Source organism: Hyperolius riggenbachi, chromosome 11 (assembly GCF_040937935.1).
Source record: "Hyperolius riggenbachi isolate aHypRig1 chromosome 11, aHypRig1.pri, whole genome shotgun sequence".
In the NCBI taxonomy this organism is placed as follows: domain Eukaryota; kingdom Metazoa; phylum Chordata; class Amphibia; order Anura; family Hyperoliidae; genus Hyperolius; species Hyperolius riggenbachi.
In genome coordinates, this window is record NC_090656.1 from 241,374,880 (window position 1) to 241,400,180 (window position 25,301).

Consider the following 25,301-nt stretch of genomic DNA (forward strand, 5'->3'; position numbering starts at 1 on the left):
TGGGATTTCTATCACCTGTAACAAAGAAAGGTTTTTCTTTAAAGATTATTATGCTTTTGCTTATCTTTTAGAGCACAGAGGAAGTTCTGAGTTCAGGCCCGCTTTAAAACAAACAAAAAGGTCAAAAGAAAAGAGAAGGTGCCTAGTCCTCCGTCAGATACACGCTCCCTGGTCGCGGGATCATTAGGCTGCAACTGCAAACACTTTTATATTCAAATCTGGGCAGAGAGTCCCATAAGCACACGAGGAAGTGTTCAGGATCTTCTGACAGGCACAGACAGCATTACAAACGTCACACGACTTGTGAGAACAGAACCAAAGCAACACCGCTAGCTGCCACGCTTTGCCATTTTCCCATAATAGTTAATGTAACTCAATTGCTGCTTTATTTCTGTGCATGTTCCTTTAAATTTACAGTTACCCATGGCGGTACTTACACGGAACTGAGTGGCTCTATTTCCTCACCAAAATACCCCTTTGACTACCCTAACGAAGCCTCAGCCACCTACGTCATCATTGCCCCGCCGGGATATAAGGTAAGGAGGTCACATATTCAGGATTTGGGGTATTTTTATGTATTCAACAAAATTGTAACATTTCACAACCCGGCATACATGACCGGCACACGGCTCCCGTAACAGGGAAGGTCTGAAGAACTAAAAAAAATTAAAAAATCCACTTACCTCGGGCTTCCTCCAGCCCCTGGCAGTTCCGTTGCCTCCCGGTCCCCTCCGGTGCAGATGCCAGGTCAGTTTCCAGGTTAGCTTCTTCTGTGCTCCAGCGTGCGGCTCACGTGGTCACGCTGACGTCATCAGGGATGTCTGCGCAGTACAGTCCGGATGATGTCAGCGTGACTTTGAGAGCCGCTCGCACAAGCACAATGGGCATCTTGCGCTAGAAGGGATCCTGGGCCACCAGCAGGGAGTGGAGCTGTGGCGAGGGCACCGCACGTCTGGCGGGGCTGGAGGAAATATAGGTAGCCAATTACTGGGTGCCCCCAGTATAGGTACCCCAGTATAGGTGCCCCCAGTATAGGTAGCCAGGTATAGTTGCCCCCAGTATAGGTAGCCAGGTATAGGTGCCCCCAGTATAGGTAACCAGGTATAGGCGCCCCCAGTATAGGTAGCCAGGTATGGGCGCCCCCAGTATAGGTATCCAGGTATAGGCGCCCCCAGTATAGGTAGCCAGGTATAGGCGCCCCCAGTATAGGTAGCCAGGTATAGGCGCCCCCAGTATAGGTAGCCAGGAATATGTGCCCTGAGTACAGGTAGCCAGGTATAGGTGGCCCCAGTACAGGTAGCCAGGTATAGGTGCTCCCAGTATAGGTAGCCAGGTATTGGTGCCCCCAGTATAGGTAGCCTGGTATAGGTGCCCCTAGTATAGGTAGCCAGGTATTGGTGCCCCCAGTATAGGTAGCCAGGTATAGGTGCCCCTAGTATAGGTAGCCAGGAATATGTGCCCCGAGTACAGGTAGCCAGGTATAGGCGCCCCCAGTAGAGGTAGCCTGAAGGGGGAGGAGTGAGCATACACAGTTGCGGGTAGGGGGTCATACTCCTTACTCCCCCTCGTTCACCTCGGGCCCCCTTCATAAATTATAACACAGACTCACCTGTTACGGGTTTCATGCGATGGGGCTTCACGCACTTCTGGTCTTCTTTGTCTCCAGTGCTGCTCACTCTACTTGCACTAATCAGGAAGTGGCACTGGACACAGAGAAGACCAGCAGTGCGTGGAGCCCCATTGCATGAAACCCGTAACAGGTGAGTCTGTGTTCCCAGCGCTCCTGCTGCTCTAATTTATGGAGGAGAAATGCTGAAGTAGGACCCGAGGTGAGGGAGGGGGAAGGAGCTGTTTGTGCCCTCTGCTCCCTCATCTGCGCTGGGACCCCTCCCCCTCAGGTTTCTACTCCTCCACACCCCCCTCCCCCCCCCCCCCCATACACACACACACACACATGGTGTCATCCACCGCAAGGATGATTTTTATGCTCTTAGCAACTGTCTATCTGGCCAAACATGGAAAAAGGACTTCTCACCACAACAAACTCGTATCGGGATAAGCTGACTTGTAGCCAAAACATCTTTGAGAGATTGAGTGAGATGCTCTGGGGAAGTTGGGGTGGGGGAGGGGGGGGAGTGACTAATTTTTTCAAACTTTGGTCAGAGAGACTGGAGTCCCAGCTCAGCATAATGGTTGGAAGAGCGACCTGAATTTCATGTTTTTTGGCACAAATGAAAAAAGGGCATCAGGAGAAAAGGGCCCGGCTGGATAACAAAACGGCGCAGGTGGATAACGAAATCTTAACGATAAACAAACTTGGTTAACGATAAATACAGTTTTAAAAACAGACGGGAGGTGATAACGAAAATATATTAACGTTAAAAATCATCACGTAATTCAACAATACAGCTTAACCCAACCCTACTCTCACACAGAGCCCTCCCCTGGTGGTGCCTAACCCTAATCACCCCCTGGCATTGCCTAAAACTAACCGCTGCCCTGGTGGTGCCTAACCCTAATCACCCCCCTGACGTTGCCTAAAACTAACCGCCGCCTGGCATTGCCTAAAACTAACCGCCACCTGGGTGGTACCTAACCCTAACCACTCCCCCTTCAGAAACACCCTTACACATGGAAACCGTCAGGAACCGGCCCGCGACACGCCTGCGTATACGGTTCCCGACTGCGGGTTTGACCAGATTAAGCGGGGAACAGCCTTATTTAAGCTACAAACAAGGCTGGAACCCCTCAAACACTTCCCACTGCCACCACTAGCGTTGCTAGACACGTCCCTTCCGCTGTCGAGGGCTAAACATGCGATCTGCGTTTCGTATTTTGGTCAGCTTTGCGCTTAGGCCGAATACGAGAACGCCACGCACCCACACACACAGTACAGTTGTACAGTAACACAGCACAATCAGACAATCATTTGTAATGCAAGCAGGGCCGGATTTGTACTCTTTACTGCCCAAGGCCATTGTCACCAGCCGCCCCCCCCCCTCCCCCTTCAGTATAGGTAGCGAAATGACCCCTCCCACTTCCTTCCAGTATAGGTAGCCAGATGACCCCTCCCCCCCTTCCCTCTAGCATAGGTAGACTGATGACTCAGTATCGCCTTCACACCGCAGCAGCCATCAGTGTCACTCATTTCTCCACTCGTGTATAGTGCAGAAGCTTCCTCTTCCTTTCTGTCTCCAATGCTGCCCAAGTCCATAGCCGCCAGCCACGTACACAGAGAGCAAGGTGGCTGCTGCACAGGCAGCTGGCAGCAGAGTACCACGGTCAGACGCTCACCTGATCTCTCTGCATTGCAGCATTTTTAAACTTGCAAATACTGCACCGTTTTAGCCTGTTACTTTGCTGCCCTAGCTCCTGTGGTGCCCTAGGCCATGGCCTAGGAGGCCTTGGCCTAAATCCGGCCCTGAATGCAAGTTACACTGTCGTGCAGCAAAACCACTAACAGTCGTTCCGAACGATACTGTTAGACTTCCCACTCGGCTGTCGAGCGCAGAAGTGCCCCATACACACAATGCAATTACAATTTCATATGGTAGTGTTGCTCAAACATACAATTAGGCACGGACTTATACACAGCTACACTGCAGTCTCCTCTTGGCTATGAGTGTTAGTTTAGTACCGCAGAAGTCAAGCTTATTAAATAACGTTTTAATATTCCATAAAAACATAGAACAATGCAGAAAATAATATATACAGAAGATGTACAAAAAACAAAGTAAAAAAGTTACAAGATAAAAGTTACAAAAATACACACACGGATATTTGCGTAAAAATAAAAATGGGGATTAAAAACATTACCAACTTGAAGGTCTAAACGTTGTCGGTGGGAGCACGCCGCTTGTTCGACCAGAAGTCGAGATCCTCTCTAGCTATGCGCTATCTCCAAGAGAAGATACTTACTAGGTATCTGCCTCTGCTTTTTATACTCTGAAATGTCCCCTTGGGCATTTAATGTCCAGCCCCCAGGAACTAATGCAGTTTCCCCGTTTGTGACATCACCGAACGCTTGTCATAATCTTTCCTGTGATATGCAAGCTTCAAAGGGTTCCTGTTTTAGCTTCTTGAAGGTTGCAGAATTCAATAGGTAAGATTGTATCCTACCAGACATCAAAAGGCTTCCTCCACATTATTTCCTTGGTTAAAGTGTATTTTAGCACATACATGAAAAGATTGCATTCTGGTTACAGGTAGCAGCCAGTTTGCCTGTAATTGCCTGTAGGCAGACGCAGACAATCACACCTGGGGCAGCAGATCAAAGTGACTGCTAGTGGCCTAATGAGCCGCTTCCTTGCCTATTGAAGGTGACTGGTAACGAGGTTCCCTTTTGTCTGTCTATTGACACCCACACACAATCACATTAACAGTCCATGAAGCTAGCTGCCAATACCTTCAAGCCATACTGGCTGACATCCACCTCTGAAAGATATACAGCAGACATAAAAATGATAGAATATGTTTATGTATTCCTAACATCATCAGCACCCCAATATATCACCACAGAAACGATAATATCTTTGATTACGTAAAATCTGTACATACAAACAAAATAATATGAAAAAAAAACTCTATGTTACAAGCTTCCAAAACATTAACATATTTCAAAAACTGTATGTTCTGTAATGTTCTAATGTTGTTAATGATATTTATCTGGTGGCCTTTATTCTGCTTTTTTCGCCGTATTAACAATAATTGCATTCGAGTCTATGGCAGTGGCCTTTTCGTCCACTTGCTGCCTTTGCCCTTTTTTTCCTGATATCTATTTTTGTTATGATTCTGGGAGTTGGACATCCGTAGCTGAGCCCACACATTCATCCAGGAGCTCTCAGTGACTGGCCGGAAAGAGTCCTCTCTGAGTTATTATTACCCCTGTACAGGACACCTGATGTGCGAGGGATATGGAAGCTGCAATATTTTTTTACCTTATTAAACAATACCAGTTGCTTGGTATTAAAAAAACATTTTCTTGCAATTCTTTTGTGTCGTCATAGAGGTAAGCTACCTCTCCTTTCAATTGGTGCTTTTTAACTAAGGCCTCCTTTCTTTAAGCATTACCGCATTCAGTAATGCAGAAAACAGCTGACTTTACTGAGTGTTTAGGAAAATGTCAATTCACCAAAGGCTGTTACCACATGAAAAGCTGAAATTACCAAGCAGTGAGGTAAATTACTGACTTGTGCGATAAATACCTCAACATGTCAGTAAATGTCAATTCATCAAGGTTACAGCATGCAGTATCAGGTTCGATCATTACCGGCAGCTCCAAGATGGCCAAAACCAGTTTTGTACACCTTCCTAATGGATATCGCACTGATTGGCAGTAGCAGGGAGCCAACAGAAACAGCCCTTGTCTCCTGCAAGTCCCGCTGATCGATGTGATAGGACCGGCAGGCTTCTCCAGCGGGTCTAGCTTTTCTACCCCTAAGGCAGCGAGCAGAGAGATCACGGAACAGAAAAGGCTTCCCCTGCAGCCATTCGGCCGTTTAACCTCTTAGGTTGCTGTTTGAAGATGCGGAAGAGCTAGTGGGGAAATCACCTAAGCATGGCATATGTAATGTCTCCTAGACGGTACTCAAGCTTTGGCAACTAAATAAAATGTGTTAAGAAAAACTAATGGACAGATTCAAAGCGAGCAGAGGCAGTATAAAAAAAACAGTACAACAAACATGTACACTTAAAGGCATGTTGGGATGCCTCTTACTATTGTAATGCTGTCTCTGCACAGAGAACAACAAAGACTCTTCTGTTACGAACTGGTTTTTGTCAATGGGCTTTACCGAACTTTCACCACACCTGTGAAAATCTTGATGAATTAGCAAAAAGAAAAAAAAATCTAAAATACAGAATGCGTTTAAGGACTTTTCTTTTATCGAACAGCCTTTGAGGAATAGAAGCCTAAGTTTTATACATCATTGGGTGTCTCTTCCTCCTTTGAACAGCATAAATACTTCTAGGGGAAAAAGTAAATGATAGGCTAGATCAGTGATCTGCAAACGTGGCTCTCCAGCTGTTAAAGAGACACTGAAGTGAACTTATTTTGCCCATTTTACCTTATAAGTCGCTTCAGTGCTCTCATAACAAGTAATCCGCTGTGTCCCCGCCGCTAAACGAGGGCTGCAGAGCCCCCAAATCCCTCTGCAAATACCCACAACCAACTTGGTCATGGATTTTGCTGCGCTGAGGGGCAGAGCTTCCAGCTGTAGCTCTGCCCCTCCTGACATAAATCGCCGCGCGGATCGTTGCCTCTCCCCGCCCCTCTCTGTGAAGGAAGAGTGAGAGGGGTGGGGAGAGGCGGCGATATGCCGCGATTGACATCAGGAGGGGAAGAGCTGAAGCTGGAAGCTCTGCCCCTTCCAGGAAATGCCGGCTGGATTGCCCCCCCCCCCCCCCCCCCCCCCGGGATTTGGGGGCTCGTTTAGCGGCAGGGACACAGCGGATTACTTGTTATGAGAACACTGAAGCGACTTATAAGGTAAAATGGGCAAAATAAGTTCGCTTCAGTGTCTCTTTAAGGACTTAGAAGTCCCACAATGCATTTCCCTTTATGAATCATGACTGTGGCTGTCAGACTCCCGCTATGCACTGTGGGACTTGTAGTTCCTTAACAGCTGGAGAGCCACGTTTGCAGATCACTGCACTAGATAGTTACTGAAAAGGTTAGTAGACTGTGTTTCACTTTGCTGAGAAGCTGATCACTTACAGGCTGCACTACTAGCGCTGCTTTCCCAATAGTCTTTTGATCGCTAGTTGCAGTTAAAGGGAATCTGAAAAGGAAAATAAACTTATGAGATAGGGAATTGTATGTGTAGTACAGCTAAGAAATAGAACGTAAGTAGCAAAGAACAGTTGGATATGGTTTCCAGTACAGGAAGAGTTAACTTGTTATCTATGCAAAAGAGCTTCTCTGAGCTCTCTCACACAAGTTGGGTCGCAGACAGTCCTATTTTCTGAAGCGCTTACACATCAAAGAGACAGTGGAACAAACAAAGCTTCAGATAAGCTTTTACTGCAGGGGAGTTCAAAGGGTCATTAGCTCTGCTCTGTTTCATACTGAGTGTAGTTTGTAATTGCAAATATGACAGAATAATGCGATGTTATAAACAAAAAAAGGCTATATAACTGAAAATAAATGTGGAATAGGAAATGGTTGAAACACCGAATGGAAATAAGCCCTCCCATAGGGCCTGAGCCCACTAACGCAGTTGTGTCCACTTTTCAGCATCTGTAACATTGATGTATTGCTGAAAAGCGGACATAACTGCGCACAACTGCGTTAGAGGGCTCCGGCCCATACAAAACCTTTTCACTTTGAAACCTATTAAAAATCTTTTCAGCCACTATTTAAAGAGACACTGAAGCGAAAAAAAAATTATGATATAATGAATTGGTTGTGTACTATGAATAATTACTAGAAGATTAGCAGCAAAGAAAATATTCTCATATTTTTACTTTCAGGTATATAGTGTTTTTTCTAACATTGCATTATTCTATAATATGTGCAGATTACACAACACTCAGCATTCAAAATTATTCTTTCAGAGCAGTCTGTGAACTAATCACCTCTCCTCTGGAAGAGAAAAAGTAAATAGTTCAATAACACTTGAGATAATAAAAGTCAGATAACAGCCCTCTCCAGCAGAGCTTAATTGCTTTTTTGCATAGAGATGATAACTGGAGTTTCTTAACTCTTCCTGTACTGGAAACAGTTAAACTGATGTATCTGATCTTAATGTTTTATTTCTTAGCTGTACTACACATACAAATCATAATATCATCATTTTTTTTCGCTTCAGTGTCTCTTTAAGGCAAGGTGCCAGGCCCCCAGGTCTCCCCTCCCCATCTAAAATCAAGTGTAGTCCCCTGTGAGACCTACAGAGTGCACATATCTGTCCACCTCATAGTCCTTCTGTGTCCTCTGTCATTTCTGTGATGGTCTTCACGAAAAACCGATACCATAAGAGGAATTCGACAACTTCTCTACTGGACACAGCTTTACAAATGCCAATCAATTTTTCAGATTTCCCTGACCCTTTTATTGGTGAACCTCGAGCCGTCCCCTGAATGCACCAAGGACTCCCTGGAGGTCAGAGATGGTGGTGACCTCACTGCCCGCAGTCTTGGTCTCTTCTGTGGTCTGGAACACTCGATTCTGACCTTCAACTCCAGAGGACCCGGGCTTCTGCTCCAGTTTTCCAGCGACGGTGACACCACCAGGTCAGGGTTCGTGGCACATTATCAGTCTAGTAAGTTTCAGCTCGATTTAAAATAACTTATGAAATAAATTCCACTTTTGATGTAAAAAAAAAAAAAGTGAATTCAGTTGTCTAAATAGGATGTATTAATAGCTTTATTCAGTTTAACTGCTATGTGTTTTTGTTCATATAAAAAACACACCCACTGTACAGTGTTTCTACCAAGCTGGCTGTTAGGCCTGTAGGAATATCTACTCACGAATCAGTTCCAATGCCCCAATCTAACTCCACACGCTTCACCCTATGTGGCACCTCCCCGCTTGAATGGTAGATGAAGAGACAACACCTGCCCGACTTCGGTTACACCCAGGCCTTTAGTGTGCAAGATATTGGAGCTGAATGCAGGGTGAGCGAATAAACTTCCAGGCCAAACAAGGAAACAGAATAACAAAGTCCAGCAACAGTCCAGGGTCATACACGGATAAGCAGAAACATCACAGTACCGGAGGGCAAGGCAGAGAGTAGTCAAAGAATGTTTCCGAGATCAAACCAGGAAGCAAGGGTCGTCACGATATTCCAGGCAAGAGGTCAGGTCAGGCAGCAGACAAGGGAAGTCCAGTAATCAAAGCCAAGGTCAAACTCCACATAATCCAATATAAACAGCAGTTAACAGCACACCCAGCAAGCTAGAGCTCACGGGCAAGATGCAAGTGTCACAGCAAGGTTTAAATACTGACAGCATCCAATCAGTGGCTGGCCACATGCACACAACAGCCAATCACACGCAGACATTCATCTTGTTTGAGTATCAGCTGAGAGAGAGATCAGTTGACACATGGGTAGTAATACATGTCAGCTGAGTAACCAATAGTGACCAGTAAAACATCCTGACTCACTGTGCGTCAGCTATAGCATAGTGGTTAAAGGGGCACTATTGCTAAAATCTTCTTTTTTAGACCCTGTAGTGTAAATATGAGTTGTTTTAGGATTGATATTTCACATGAATCAGTCTTTTTGCAATGTATTTGTTTACTAGTAATAAACATATAGAAGCATGCAGTCACGTCAGTACTTTTACCTTCCCGACGTCAATGCAGCCTAAACCATTCTGTAATAGGGATGCCTCTGTTAGTGGTTGGTGTGCTGTCGTTATTTTACACCCCTCTGCCCATATCTTTTCTTATTTCCCAACTTTGTAACTGCACGAATGAGCAGTTACTGTGCGCACAGCAGCCGCCGTAAACTGAAGGACGCTGCCTCTCCTCCGTGCAGCGTAAGATATTGTTGTGTGCGGCTGCGTGTGGAAGACATACGCCAGCCCGGCCGCCAAGGACCCCCTGTTCCTGAGCTGGCAATGAAACGGACACCTATTGTTGTCTGTTTCCTTGGTAACCTGACCGGCTTTCCGATCTGTGCAATGTAGCGGCGGCATCAATGAGCACACATTGTTGCAATATAAACAGTGGCAAGCGGCAAGGCGGTTATCTCCGCGTATCAGCCGGCGGCCTCAGCCGCGCAGTTACATGCTAGTGCTCTGCCTGGTCCTTCTATTGCACATAGATTGAGGGCTATGCGTGCGCGCCAGGCGACAGGACCTTTATGCAAATAGAAGGGGAGTCAGCTGATCTACCAGGTCAGCTGACTCCAACAGTACGCTGGATTGGCTGAATGACTGGGGCGGTGCTGATGGGCATCTCTGTATATATAGTACTAGTATGTCAGTTGCTCTGTGTCTGCTGTTGCGAATGCTAACGTGTTAGCACTCAGACCTTAGTCAGATCCCAAAGTGTGCTAGAACCAGCTGGAGCTGGGGATCCACACTTAGTCAGATTCTGTTGATAGCTAAAGTACTAATAGAATTGTATTATCTGTTATGACCTTCTGCTTGCCTTGACTATTCTCCTGCTTTTCTGATTCTGTACTTTCGCCTATCTGATCCGGTTGCCGACTCTGCCTGAACTTAAACTCTGAGTTAGCCTTCTGTCTTAGTACTGTATCTGTCCGTACGTTGCCGATCCTGCCTGGGTCAGCCACTGGTGAGGGATTCTAGTATTGTATCACCCGCTCCTGAGGTGAAACCCTGACTGCAGCACAGTCTTAATCACCTGCCCCTCGGGTGATCATTACTTCCAGCATCTTTGTAAACACCTGCTCCTCAGGTGTCCACTGGCTGCAGTACAGTCTTAGCACCTGCTCCTCAGGTGCAAGCCCTGACTACAGTACAGTCTTAAACACCTGCTCCTCGGGTGTCCACTGGCTGCAGTACAGTCTTAGCATTGCTCCTCAGGTGCAAGTCCTGACTACAGTACAGTCTTAAACTCCTGCTCCTCAGGTGTCCACTGGCTGCAGTACAGTCTTAACACCTACTCCTCAGGTGTAAGCCCTGACTTCAGTACAGTCTTAATCACTTGCTCCTCAGGTGATTTCCGGCTGCAGTACAGTCTGAGTCTCTCGCCCCTCGGGTGATCTCAGCTGTACTGAATCCCATATCCAGCTTGCTGGGTGAATACTCTTGTGTTCTATTGAGATACCTATCACCACCAGCTCCTCTGGGGTATCTCTATCATTACTGTTGCACCAAACATCTGTTCTTACATTGGTTATCCTGGTTCTGGCTATACTAGTATTATTGGTGATTCTGCAGATCACCACATAATCAGGTATAGCATCTGTATTATTGGTGATACTGCAGATCACCAGTAATCAGAGAAATCTGTTCTCGCTGACACCAATCGTTACACTTACACTGGCAGATAGTAGTGTAACAGTTTTCTGCAAGTCCCGGGATTAGTGCACAGGTTAAAAATGAGTAGCAAACAACTTTCAGCAGCTCTGTGCAGTTAATTTCACATGCAGCAATGCAGGTCTTTCTAAGCAGACTCATCATGACAGCAGTATTAATAAAAGTATTGTATCTAAATTAACCAGAAATACTTACCTGTACCTTTAAAAAAAATGTTCCCACGCCATTATCCTCGGTAATGATCCAACGAATACAGTATCCTCTATCTTGCGATCTTCTTTACATTGATTGATGATCTCCGACGCCACACACGCCGCCCCCGCCGCATTGCTCTCAGCTATACAGTATAGCTTAGAGCGCGTCTATACAGATTCATTACCTCCGGCTCCCGCTGCCCTCCCTGCCTCCCCCCACCTCTAACCCTCACCCATGCTGGCACCCAATGCACTCATGGGTGCCAGCATGGGTGAGGGTGACAGGTGTGAGAGAGGCAGGGAGGGCAGCGGGAGCCGGCAGTAATGTGTCAGTATAGCTGAGAGCGCATCTATGCAAAGTATAGCTGAGAACTAGTGTTGGGCGAACATCTAGATGTTCGGGTTCGGGCCGAACAGGCCGAACATGGCCGCGATGTTCGGGTGTTCGACCCGAACTCCGAACATAATGGAAGTCAATGGGGACCCGAACTTTTGTGCTTTGTAAAGCCTCCTTACATGCTACATACCCCAAATTTACAGGGTATGTGCACCTTGGGAGTGGGTACAAGAGGAAAAAAAAAATTAGCAAAAAGAGCTTATAGTTTTTGAGAAAATCGATTTTAAAGTTTCAAAGGGAAAACTGTCTTTTAAATGCGGGAAATGTCTGTTTTCTTTGCACAGGTAACATGCTTTTTGTCGGCATGCAGTCATAAATGTAATACATATAAGAGGTTCCAGGAAAAAGGACCGGTAACGCTAACCCAGCAGCAGCACACGTGATGGAACAGGAGGAGGGTGGCGCAGGAGGAGAAGGCCACGCTTTGTGAGACACAACAACCCAGGCCTTGCATGAGGACAAGAAGCGTGCGAATAGCATGCTTTGTACCGCCATGCAGTCATAAATTTAATAAAGATAAGTGGTTCAATAAACAGGGACCACGCGGCAACGCTAACCCAGCAGCAGCAGACGTGATGGAACAGGAGGAGGCGCAGGAGGAGAAGGCCACGCTTTGTGAGACACAACAACCCAGGCCTTGCATGAGGACAAGAAGCGTGCGGATAGCATGCTTTGTACCGCCATGCAGTCATAAACGTAATAAAGATAAGAGGTTCCATAAACAGGGACCGGCAACGCTAACCCAGCAGCAGCAGCAGCACACGTGATGGAACAGGAGCAGGCGCAGGAGGAGAAGGCCACGCTTTGTGAGACACAACAACCCAGGCCTTGCATGAGGTACCGCCATGCAGTCATAAATGTAATAAAGATAAGTGGTTCAATAAACAGGGACCACGCGGCAACGCTAACCCAGCAGCAGCAGACGTGATGGAACAGGAGGAGGCGCAGGAGGAGAAGGCCACGCTTTGTGAGACACAACAACCCAGGCCTTGCATGAGGACAAGAAGCGTGCGGATAGCATGCTTTGTACCGCCATGCAGTCATAAATTTAATAAAGATAAGTGGTTCAATAAACAGGGACCACGCGGCAACGCTAACCCAGCAGCAGCAGACGTGATGGAACAGGAGGAGGCGCAGGAAGAGAAGGCCACGCTTTGTGAGACACAACAACCCAGGCCTTGCATGAGGACAAGAAGCGTGCGGATAGCATGCTTTGTACCGCCATGCAGTCATAAATTTAATAAAGATAAGTGGTTCAATAAACAGGGACCACGCGGCAACGCTAACCCAGCAGCAGCAGACGTGATGGAACAGGAGGAGGCGCAGGAGGAGAAGGCCACGCTTTGTGAGACACAACAACCCAGGCCTTGCATGAGGACAAGAAGCGTGCGGATAGCATGCTTTGCACCGCCATGCAGTCATAAATGTAATAAAGATAAGAGGTTCCATAAACAGGGACCGGCAACGCTAACCCAGCAGCAGCAGCAGCACACGTGATGGAACAGGAGCAGGCACAGGAGGAGAAGGCCACGCTTTGTGAGACACAACAACCCAGGCCTTGCATGAGGTACCGCCATGCAGTCATAAATGTAATAAAGATAAGTGGTTCAATAAACAGGGACCACGCGGCAACGCTAACCCAGCAGCAGCAGACGTGATGGAACAGGAGGAGGCGCAGGAGGAGAAGGCCACGCTTTGTGAGACACAACAACCCAGGCCTTGCATGAGGACAAGAAGCGTGCGGATAGCATGCTTTGTACCGCCATGCAGTCATAAATTTAATAAAGATAAGTGGTTCAATAAACAGGGACCACGCGGCAACGCTAACCCAGCAGCAGCAGACGTGATGGAACAGGAGGAGGCGCAGGAGGAGAAGGCCACGCTTTGTGAGACACAACAACCCAGGCCTTGCATGAGGACAAGAAGCGTGCGGATAGCATGCTTTGTACCGCCATGCAGTCATAAATTTAATAAAGATAAGTGGTTCAATAAACAGGGACCACGCGGCAACGCTAACCCAGCAGCAGCAGACGTGATGGAACAGGAGGAGGCGCAGGAGGAGAAGGCCACGCTTTGTGAGACACAACAACCCAGGCCTTGCATGAGGTACCGCCATGCAGTCATAAATGTAATAAAGATAAGTGGTTCAATAAACAGGGACCGGCAACGCTAACCCAGCAGCAGCAGCAGCACACGTGATGGAACAGGAGCAGGCGCAGGAGGAGAAGGCCACGCTTTGTGAGACACAACAACCCAGGCCTTGCATGAGGACAAAAAGCGTGCGGATATAGCAGCAATGCTTTTTGCCGCCATGCAGTCATAAATGTAATACAGATGAGAGGTTCAATAAACAGGGACCGGTAACGCTACACCATCCCAGATGTTCATTGGTCATGTTAGTTGGTTGGGGTCCTGGAGTGTTGCGTAGTCGTTTCCAATCCAGGATTGATTCATTTTAATTTGAGTCAGACGGTCTGCATTTTCTGTGGAGAGGCGGATACGCCGATCTGTGACGATGCCTCCGGCAGCACTGAAACAGCGTTCCGACATAACGCTGGCTGCCGGGCAAGCCAGCACCTCTATTGCGTACATTGCCAGTTCGTGCCAGGTGTCTAGCTTCGATACCCAATAGTTGAAGGGTGCAGATGGATTGTTCGACACAGCTACGTCATCTGACATGTAGTCCTTGACCATCTTCTCCAGGCGATCGGTGTTGGAGGTGGATCTGCACGCTTCCTGTTCAGTGGGCTGCTGCTGCATGGGTGTCAGAAAATTTTCCCACTCCAAGGACACTGCCGATACCGTTCCCTTTTGGGCACTAGCTGCGGCTTGCGTTGTTTGCTGCCCTCCTGGTCGTCCTGGGTTTGCGGAAGTCAGTCTGTCGGCGTACAACTGGCTAGAGGAGGGGGAGGATGTCAATCTCCTCTCTAAAGTCTCCACAAGGGCCTGCTGGTATTCTTCCATTTTGACCTGTCTGACTCTTTCTTCAAGCAGTTTTGGAACATTGTGTTTGTACCGTGGATCCAGAAGGGTATAAACCCAGTAATTGGTGTTGTCCAGAATGCGCACAATGCGTGGGTCGCGTTCAATGCAGTCTAGCATGAATTGAGCCATGTGTGCAAGAGTCCTACCAGAATCCTCATCATCCTCTTGTGAGCGTTGTGATAGTTGTTGTGATGCATCATAGTCGTCACCTTCCTCCTGGTCTGCTTCTGCTGACCATTCGCGCTGAATTGTGGAAGTCCAACGTGCACTGCTCTGGCCCTCGTCAGTGGTGGCATGAAATTCCTGCTCCAACTCCAGCTGTTCCTCCTCCTCTTCTTCGTCATAGCTGCTGGGGCCAGCGTTCCCTGAGGCGGATGGCCTGATGTTGGTACCATCACGCTGATCGTTTTCTCCTTCAGATTCCCCCAGTTGCATCATGACAGCTGTTTCCTTGATTTTCAACATTGACCTCTTCAGTAAACACAGCAGTGGTATGGTAATGCTGACTGAAGAGTTGTCACTGCTCACAAGCAACGTGGATTGCTCAAAATTTTGGAGGACTTGGCAGAGGTCCAACATGTTGGCCCAATCGGATCCACAGAAGCTTGGCAGCTGTCCGGATGCGCCTCGGTACTGCGCCGTCATGTACTGGACCACTGCACTCTTCTGCTCACAAAAGCGTGCTAGCATGTGCAGCGTAGAATTCCAGCGCGTAGGGACATCACACAGCAAGCGATGGTGGTGGAGATTGAAGCGCTCCTGCATCTTGGCGAGTGCCCCCGAAGCAGTACTGGAATTTCTACAATGTTTGGCCACTCGACGCACCTTCAACAGAAGATCGGCCACGCCTGGGTATGTCCTCAGGAACCGCTGAACTACTAGGTTCATCACGTGCGCCAGGCAAGGGATGTGTGTCAGCTTAGCCAACCTTAAAGCGCGAATGAGATTACTCCCATTATCACACACAACCATGCCCGGTTTCAAGTCCAGCGGTGCCAGCCACAAATCCGTCTGTTCCTTTATTCCCTTCCAAATTTCCTCCCCTGTGTGCTGCTTATCCCAAAGGCAGATCAGCTTCAGCAACGCTTGCTGACGCATGCCAACAGCTGTGCTGCACTGCTTCCACGATCCTACTGCTGCTGGGTTAGCGTTTCCGGATGAGGTACAGCTTTGAGATGCGTTGGAGGAGAAGGAGTCAGAGAGGTAGGTGCTGCTGTTATCCAGTGGGAGGGACGGCGGTGCAGCTGTTTGCGGCGTGGGCAACACCCGCGCCGTAGCAGGTGAGGAATCGCTGCCAGGCTAAACAAGGTTCACCCAGTGCGCGGTAAGGGAGATGTATCGACCCTGGCCGAACGCACTCGTCCAAGTGTCAGTGGTGAGGTGAACCTTGCAGGCAACGGCATTCTTCAAGCTTCGGGTTATTTTGCTGACCACGTGCTCATGCAACTCAGGCACTGCAGAGCGTGCAAAGTGGTAGCGGCTGGGAACCACGTAACGTGGGATGGCCACTGACATCATGCCCTTGAAGCTGTTTGTCTCCACCACTCGATATGGCAGCATTTCGCAGGCCAGAAGCTTGGCTATGCTGGCTGTTACTGCCACGGCCCGGGGGTCATTTGCTGGCAATTTCCTCTTGCGCTCAAACATCTCCGACACAGACAACTGAACCGTAGCGCTGCACACGGAAGGGCTGTTGGTTGTTGTGTTTGATGAACACTGGGAGACCTCAAGAGCACTACTCCGGAAAGTGACAGTGTCAGCGTCGTCTGATGTTTGTGAATGTTGTGAACCACGCAATGGCTGTGCTACTGCTGCTGCTGTGGCGGGTCTGGTGGTGAGTCTGGTGAACCCAAGGGAGGCAGTGTTGCTGGTACCCTGTCCTGCCGCGTTTGCCCACAGAGTGGGATGTTTGGATAGCATGTGGCGGCTCATGCTGGTGGTGGAGAGGTTGTTAATACTTTTCCCCCTGCTCAGGCGAGTCTTGCACACCTTGCAAATCGCCATGGTAACATCCTCAGTGCAGTCTTCAAAGAAAGCCCAGACTTTGGAGCACCTGCCTCCTTGCTGGCGATTTCTGTTTCCTCCTCTTTTGCCTCTCACTCTAACTTCCACGCTTGTGGTGCCTGAAATTGCGCGCCGCCTACCTTGTGGCACAAGGCGAACTCGTGCAGCAGTGGGTTCTTCAACAGACTCATCTGTGCTGCTGCTACGACGGCGATGTTCTCGTTCACAAATAAAATCTGGGTCTCTGTCCACATTGTCCATACCCTCCTCTTCCATCTCCTCAAACTCGTCATATGTCATTGTGGGGGGCCGCCGCCGTGGAGTAGAGCTCCCCAGAACAACCTCTGCGCAGCTCACTCCAACGTCGTCTTCCAGATCTTGTCGGCCGACCTCCTGCAATTGCAACCCCTCCTGCCCAACTTGCTCTGGGATTTGGGTTTCCGAGTCCTCCTCGGACTCGCCTTGTATTTCAGTGCGCGGTGCATTTCCCACAGTTAATGGTTGTGAATCCGGGCACAACATTTCTGGCTGTTCCTCCATTGACCTTTGAAAGGTGGAAGTTTGTTGGGCTGGGAATAGCTCCTGCGAATACCCCATTGTGTCCTGAGGTAATTCATAGGACTGGTTATCTGGCAGTTGTGTGCGTGGTGTCGCTGCCGGTTGTGTCAGCTTTGTGCCCACTGGCTCCTTGTAACTGGCTGAGGACTCGGACCTCGTGCGTGATGTGCTGGTGCTGCTTAACCCACTGCTGGACGCTTGAGAGGTCATCCAAGTAATTATCTGGTCCTGTTCTTTTGGATTTGTGAGGGTTGTTGTCCTGGACAACATGGGCGGTATTGAGTGGGTTTTCTTGGGTGCTCCCCTGTGGCCTGTACGTGAACCGTCAGGGGAAACACCTCTTCCCTTGCCCCTTCCTCTTTCACCGGATTTCTTCCTCATTTCACTTATCCTTACAGTACACGCTGACTGGCAGCAGTACAGTGGCAGTACAGAAATGCTATACAGTACCACTATTCCCAGCAGCGACACAGAGCACAATGCTATACAGTGGCGGGTGAGCGGTGTACTACTGTTCCCAGGCCCAGCAGACACAGAGTGGAAGTAAACACAATGCTATATAGTCTGGCTGAGCGGTGTACACAGAGTGGCAGTACACACAATGCTATATAGTCTGGCTAAGCCGTGTACACAGAGTGTCATTAAACACAATGCTATATATAGCGTGGCTGAGCGAGGTGCACAGTGGCAGTACACACAATGCTTTATAGTCAGGCTGAGCCGTGTACACAGAGTGTCAGTAAACAATGGTATATAGTCTGGCTGAGCGGTGTACACAGAGTGTCAGTAAACAACAGTATATAGTCTGGCTGAGCGGTGTACACAGAGTGTCAGTAAACAACGGTATATAGTCTGGCTGAGCGGTGTACACAGAGTGGCAGTAAACAACGGTATATAGTCTGGCTGAGCGGTGTACACAGAGTGGCAGTAAACACAATGCTATATATAGCGTGGCTGAGCGAGGTGCACAGTGGCAGTACACACAATGCTATATATAGCGTGGCTGAGCGAGGTGCACAGTGGCAGTACACACAATGCTATATATAGCGTGGCTGAGCGAGGTGCACAGTGGCAGTACACACAATGCTATATATAGCATGGCTGAGCGAGGTGCACAGTGGCAGTACACACAATGCTATATTAGTCAGGCTAAGCCGTGTACACAGAGTGTCAGAAAACACAATGCTATATATATAGCGTGGCTGAGCGAGGTGCACAGTGGCAGTACACACAATGCTATATATAGCGTGGCTGAGCGAGGTGCACAGTGGCAGTACACACAATGCTATATATAGCGTGGCTGAGCGAGGTGCACAGTGGCAGTACACACAATGCTATATATAGCGTGGCTGAGCGAGGTGCACAGTGGCAGTACACACAATGCTATATTAGTCAGGCTAAGCCGTGTACACAGAGTGTCAGAAAACACAATTCTATATATATAGCGTGGCTGAGCGAGGTGCACAGTGGCAGTACACACAATGCTATATATAGCGTGGCTGAGCGAGGTGCACAGTGGCAGTACACACAATGCTATATATAGCGTGGCTGAGCGAGGTGCACAGTGGCAGTACACACAATGCTATATATAGCGTGGCTGAGCGAGGTGCACAGTGGCAGTACACACAATGCTATATATAGCGTGGCTGAGCGAGCTGCACAGTGGCAGTACACACAATGCTATATATAGCGTGGCTGAGCGAGGTGCACAGTGGCAGTACACACAATGCTATATATAGCGTGGCTGAGCGAGGTGCACAGTGGCAGTACACACAATGCTATATATAGCGTGGCTGAGCGAGGTGCACAGTGGCAGTACACACAATGCTATATATAGCGTGGCTGAGCGAGGTGCACAGTGGCAGTACACACAATGCTATATATAGCGTGGCTGAGCGAGGTGCACAGTGGCAGTACACACAATGCTATATATAGCGTGGCTGAGCGAGGTGCACAGTGGCAGTACACACAATGCTATATTAGTCAGGCTAGCCTAAGCCGTGTACACAGAGTGTCAGAAAACACAATGCTATATATATAGCGTGGCTGAGCGAGGTACACAGTGGCAGTAAACAATGCTATATATAGTGTGGCTGAGCGAGCGGTGTACTACTGTTCCCAGCAGCGACACACAATGACTGGGGGGGACCCTGGCTAGCGTGGCTGGAGAGCGAACTACCCTGCCTGCCTACCCAAAGCTAAACCCACAGACAAATGGCGGAGATATGACGTGGTTCGGGTATTTATTTACCCGAACCACGTGACCGTTCGGCCAATCAGAGCGCGTTCGGGCCCGAACCACGTGACCCGTTCGGCCAATCACAGCGCTAGCCGAACGTTCGGGGAACGTTCGGCCATGCGCTCTTAGTTCGGCCATGTGGCCGAACGGTTTGGCCGAGCACCGTCAGGTGTTCGGCCGAACTCGAACATCACCCGAACAGGGTGATGTTCTGCAGAACCCGAACAGTGGCGAACACTGTTCGCCCAACACTACTGAGAACCAAAGCATCTTTACATTTTGGCTCCAAGGCTCCACATTGGTTCCTTATCGACCAACTGATCCTCCTGATCCCCATTGGTCTGTTAAGGAACCAATGGGGACAATTGGAGCCAAAATTTAAAGATGCTTTTTGCTCTCAGCTATACTGTATAGCTGAGAGCAGTTCGGCGGGGGCGGGGTGTGTGGCCTCGGGGCGGCGGAGATCTTCAATCAACATGTAACCGATAGAGGATAATGCCGTGGGAAAATTGGCATGGGAATTTTTCCTTAAAGGTACAGATAAGTATTTCTGAAGATCGCAAGATAGAGGATACTGTCTTCGTGGGACATAAGAGATTATAGCGTGGGACCTTTCCCGAAGATAATGGTTTGGGAACTTTTTCTTAAAGGTACAGGTAAGTATTTCTGGTTAATTAAGAACATTAAAGGACTTTTTTCATGGTTGCGTTTTTATTTCATTTAACCCTTTATGGAAATGGGTAAGGGGTAATTTGTACCCCTATACTCATTTCTCCTGGGAGGGGGGCAGGCATCTGGGTTCCCCTACTTAAAGGGGACTCCCAGATGCCACCATGAACCCCCCCCCCCCCAGGGAGTCATTGCCCCCACCTCCTCCTGGGGCACCGGAGGGGTGGGAAGAGTCCCTTGTCCATGGATTGGACAAGGGCTCGGGGGGAGAGGGGAAGGCTTGGCCGCCCCTACCCCCCCGGAGCCCTCCCATACCATAGACCATGCGGGCTGGTATAGCTCAGGGTGCGAAGCCCCAGTCAGCCGGAGCTCTGCATTCTGGCTATCCCAGCCTGCATAGGGGACAAGGGGTTACAGAAGCTCGGGAGGGGGGACACCACATCGTTTTTTTTTTTCAGATTTCCCACACTCAGACAGAACATTCCCCAAAATTAAAAATGTTTATTTTTTTTTTAAATATTGTTTCCCACTATATTTTTAACATATCCTGCAAATTTGGTGTTGCTAGGATGTAAGGGCCATTGCATTTAACTGCTGGGAAATATTTCCCACACTCTTTGGCATTTAAATGTATCGTTTTTTTCTTTGAACTTTTAAAATCGATTTTCTCAAAAAGTATAAGGTCTTTTTGAAAAAAAAATGTTCCCAATTTTCTTCTTAACATAACCTGCAAATTTGGCGTTTCTATCTTTTAAGGGGGCTGTGCTATTAAACGTTAAAGTCGGCAGCCAGACATTTTCCAAACGACAGCAAAACAGGGCTTAAAACGATAAATATCGTTTAAGCAGGACAAAAAAAACAGGTTTTAAAATGATTAATAACGTTTTGATGGTCGGCGCCATTTTTTAACTTTATAAAATGATAAATATCGTTTAATAATGATTTTCAATGAGGCAGCATTTTTATAGCACCGGCGCCTGTGGCCATTTTTCACTGCTACCGTATTTGTATAGCACTGACATCTTCTGCAGCACATTACAGAGTACATAGTCATGTCACTGACTGTCCTCAGAAGAGCTCACACTCTAATCCTACCATAGTCATGGTGTAATCTCCTACCATATTATTATTATATATTTATATAGCACTGCCATCTTCTGCAGCACTGTACAGAGTACATAGTCGTGTCACTGACTGTCCTCAGAGGAGCTCACAATCTAATCCTACCATAGTCATAGTGTAATGTCCTACCATATTATTATTATTATGTATTTATATAGCACTGTCATCTTCTGCAGCACATTACAGAGTACATAGTCATGTCACTGATTGTCCTCAGAGGAGCTCACACTCTAATCCTACCATAGTCATAGTCTAATGTCCTGCCATATTATTATTATTATGTATTTATAGAGCACTGACATCTTCTGCAGCACTGTACAGAGTACATAGTTATGTCACTGACTGACCTCAGAGTAGCTCACACTCTAATCCTACCATAGTCATAGTGTAATGTCCTACCATATTATTATTATGTATTTATATAGCACTGACATCTTCTGCAGCACCTTACAGAGTACATAGTCATGTTACTGACTGTCCTCAGAAGAGCTCACACTCTAATCCTACTATAGTCATGGTGTAATCTCCTACCATATTATTATTATATATTTATATAGCACTGCCATCTTCTGCAGCACTGTACAGAGTACATAGTCATGTCACTGACTGTCCTCAGAGGAGCTCACAATCTAATCCTACCATAGTCATAGTCTAATGTCCTACCATATTATTATTATGTATTTATATAGCTGTGACATCTCCTGCAGCACTGTACAGAGTACATAGTCATGCCACTGACTGTCCTCAGAGGAGCTCACACTCTAATCCTACCATAGCCATAGTCTAATGTCCTACCATATTATTATTATGTATTTATATAGCTGTGACATCTCCTGCAGCACATTACAGAGTGCATAATCATGTCACTGACTGTCCTCAGAGTTGATTTCCAGCGAGTTGGCATAGCTATGATCAGGCAGTGTGGCTTGTCATATTGCCGCTGTAGGCTGGAAAGGATGCAGAGGCAGTGGGTGAGCGGCAGAAATAGCGCACCACCTCCCGGGCATGTTGCAGCAGGTCGTTCATTCCCTGGTGGATGCGCAGGAAGCGCTGCAAAACAAGATTCAGCACATGGGTCAAGCAGGGGATGTGCTGGAGGTTTCCCTGCTGCACTGCGGCCACCAGGTTGGTCCCGTTATCGGCTGCCACATACCCCACTTCCAGGCCACTGGGGGTCAGCCACCTCCGCTCTTGCTTCCTGAGGGTGGCCAGGACATTGGTGGCCATAAGTTTTTCCTTCCCCAGGGTCACTAATTTCAGCAGCGCTTGGCAGTGCCGAGGCTTGGCGCTGCTGCTGCCGAGGCGGGCTTGCTTGCCGGGTGTGGAGGGAGTGGGATGAGAGGAGCCTGCTGCATCCCCCCTGGTCCCATGTGGTGGCACCACCAACTAGTCTGTTATGCTCTTGTCCTCCCTCCCTCCCACCAGTGTCCCTTCCACCCAGTGCGCCGTAAAGGACAGGTAGTGACCTGTCCCAAATCAGCTACTTCACGAGTCCATGGTGACGTGGACCTGCTTGCCCACAGAGTAGTCAAGCAAACGGGCCATGTTTTCCACCACAAGCTTGTGGAGTGCTGGGATGGTGTTCCTGGAGAAATAGTGATGGCTGGGGATCTGCCACTCGGGGATGCCAAAATGCAACAGTGTCCGCATATTGCTCCCCTCCTGCACCAGGGAGTAGGGAAGGAGCTGTGATGCCATGGCCCGGGTCAGCAAGCCATTTAATTTCCAGATGTGCCTGTGGCTTGGAGGCAGAGGCTTGGTCAGACCCTGAAAGGTGTCGCTCAGCAGGGTCTGATGTGATGCAGGGGAGACAGAGGAGAGAGAGGACTGGATGCCAGCCTCAATGTCTGTGTCCTGAGTAGCCGAAGGAGCGCTTGAGGTGGAATAGCGCTTGCGTGCTAGTACTGCTGCTGCGGTGGGGGATTCACAACCCCGAGGGCGGGATGATGCTGCTGCGGTGGTGGGCCTTGTGCTCTCAGCACCCCCTGCTTGCAGTGCCTGCTTCCTCCTGAACTCCTCATACTCATGGCAGTGTCAGCTCTTCAGGTGGCCGTGGACGGATGAGGTATCCATCTTGGACAAATTTTTCCCATGGCTCAATTTTTTGCTGCATAAATTACAGACCGCGTAATTTTTGTTCTGGCTTGACACCTCAAAAAAGTTAGATACCGGGGACATCAATGTCCTGTGGCCATGGATGCTGCCGCTAGCAGAGGGTGCAGTGGAACAGTCTGTGCTTGGGGGTTGCATGGTGGTGGTGCCGGCTGAAGCAGTGTCTTGTCTACTTCCACGCCCACTGCTGCACCTGCCCCTGCCTGACATATGATGATATCCTTACCCAGGCCTAGGTGACTCATCATCCTGCTCCGAGCATTCTTCCCCGGACTCAGGCTACACATACGGACGGTCCACAACATCATCATCGTCATTATCAGGATGAAGCTCTTCCTCTGACTCCCTCACCCCCATTTCCGCCCCTACATCCCCAGACAAAGACCCCTCTTCATCAATGCTTGTTATGTTAGGTTTCTTCTATTTGCAGACACGCATGGTAGATTATAACTGAGAGGCTTTAATCATGCTTATCACAGCAGCCTGTGTCCTTTACACAAACACAGGGAGGAACCAACAAGTTGTACAAAGCTGAATCCTTAATAACAGTAGTGAGACATCTAGTGGCTAAACTGCAATACTACATATTGCTACATCCTTTCTCTTTTAACTGAGAAAAGGTAAACACAACACAGTATATGTATATGTAGAAAATTCAACTAAAACTCTAGCTATACTGATCTGTCTAGAGAGTTTGTACATTCAAGTAGTAAAGAGGTCGGCACCACTCCAAGCATCAGGAAAAGCTCTTTTATTGCATCACCATTGTGGCTTAACAATGACAAACGTTGTTTCGGGCATAGCCCTTTTTCAAATTGCAACAGCCATATACAAACACACATGTGCAGTGCCTTAAATACCCCACCTCCACTAAAATCACCAATCGGTGACTAACTGGGCGGAGACCAGTGGTGGACCTGATGGGGAACTGCAAAGGCTAATATGCAAATCACAATTAACCATTTGCCTGCTGACAAAAAGAGTCAATGTAGAGAGTAAACGTGCCTCCATTGATCAAAATGGACAGATCATGTGACATCCAAAACACTTCCTGGCCCTTTCTGACCAATCAGGAAGAACCACATCATCCAACGGAACAACGCGTCTAAAAAATACGCATGCATGCATGATCATACGCGTAAAACGCCAACCAGCCGCGATGTAACCTCAAAAACGCGAGGAGGAAAAAAAAAAAAGCGAGAAAAACGCGAAAACGCGGGAAAACGCGAAAAAAACGCGAAAACGCGGGAAAAACGCGAAAAAACTACGGCAAAACCGCTTCAGAACAGTGCGTCATAAAATACGCATCCCAACATGGCGGTACGCATGGAACACACCCCAAACGCGGAGTGCGCTCCCAAAAGCGTACGACTGATCCACAACACGTAAAAAAAAATAAAAATAAATAAAAAACGCGAAACATATGGTTATACGCGTAAAAACCGACAACAGAACACTTCAAAAAAATGTGTCACAAAGTACGCATCCCAACATGGCGGTACGCATGGAGCACGCCCCAAGTGCGGAGTGCGCTCACAAACGCGTACAGCTCATCCTCAACGCGTCACAAAATACGCAAAACTTATGGCTACACGCATAAGAGCAGAATGCATGCATACCAGAACACTAAAGAACCAAACAAATATAGTGTTCATAGAACCAAAATACCAACTAGACACTCATGTTCCCATACCAAACAAAATCCACAAGTGTGGACAAGTCAATGTTGGCACTATGAAAAAAAAAAAAAAAAAAAAAAAATTACAGCAGGCAAATGATTCAATACGTCACCCTCAGCAGGTCCATCACAGTACAGCCCAGGGATATCTAAAACAAATACAAAAGCAATAAAATAAATGTAAGATCAAAAGTTAAATGTCAATCAATCAAAAACAGTAGTAAATTGCAGGCATTAACCTCCTTGGCGGTATGAAAAATACCGCCAGGAGGGAGCGCAGCAGTTTTTTTTTTAAAAAAATTTTTTTTAATCATGTAGCGAGCCGAGGGCTCGCTACATGATAGCCGCTGCTGAGCGGCATCCCCCCGCCCGCTTCGATCGCCTTCGGCGATC

The 25,301-nt window shown here is 48.0% G+C and overlaps 1 protein-coding gene across 4 annotated transcripts in view; it reads left to right on the forward strand.

Moving 5' to 3' along the window:
• LOC137538746 (low choriolytic enzyme-like) overlaps nt 1-25,301 on the forward strand; it is a 1,161,243-nt gene that overhangs the window by 1,112,617 nt on the left and 23,325 nt on the right. For 3 of the 4 annotated variants that reach the window (XM_068261057.1, XM_068261059.1, XM_068261058.1), the window contains 2 exons: nt 418-536; nt 8,033-8,258. In XM_068261057.1, the coding sequence (XP_068117158.1) occupies nt 418-536; nt 8,033-8,258 (345 nt within the window). The remainder of the gene's footprint in view (nt 1-417; nt 537-8,032; nt 8,259-25,301) is intronic. The other variant, XM_068261060.1, reaches the window with a different exon arrangement.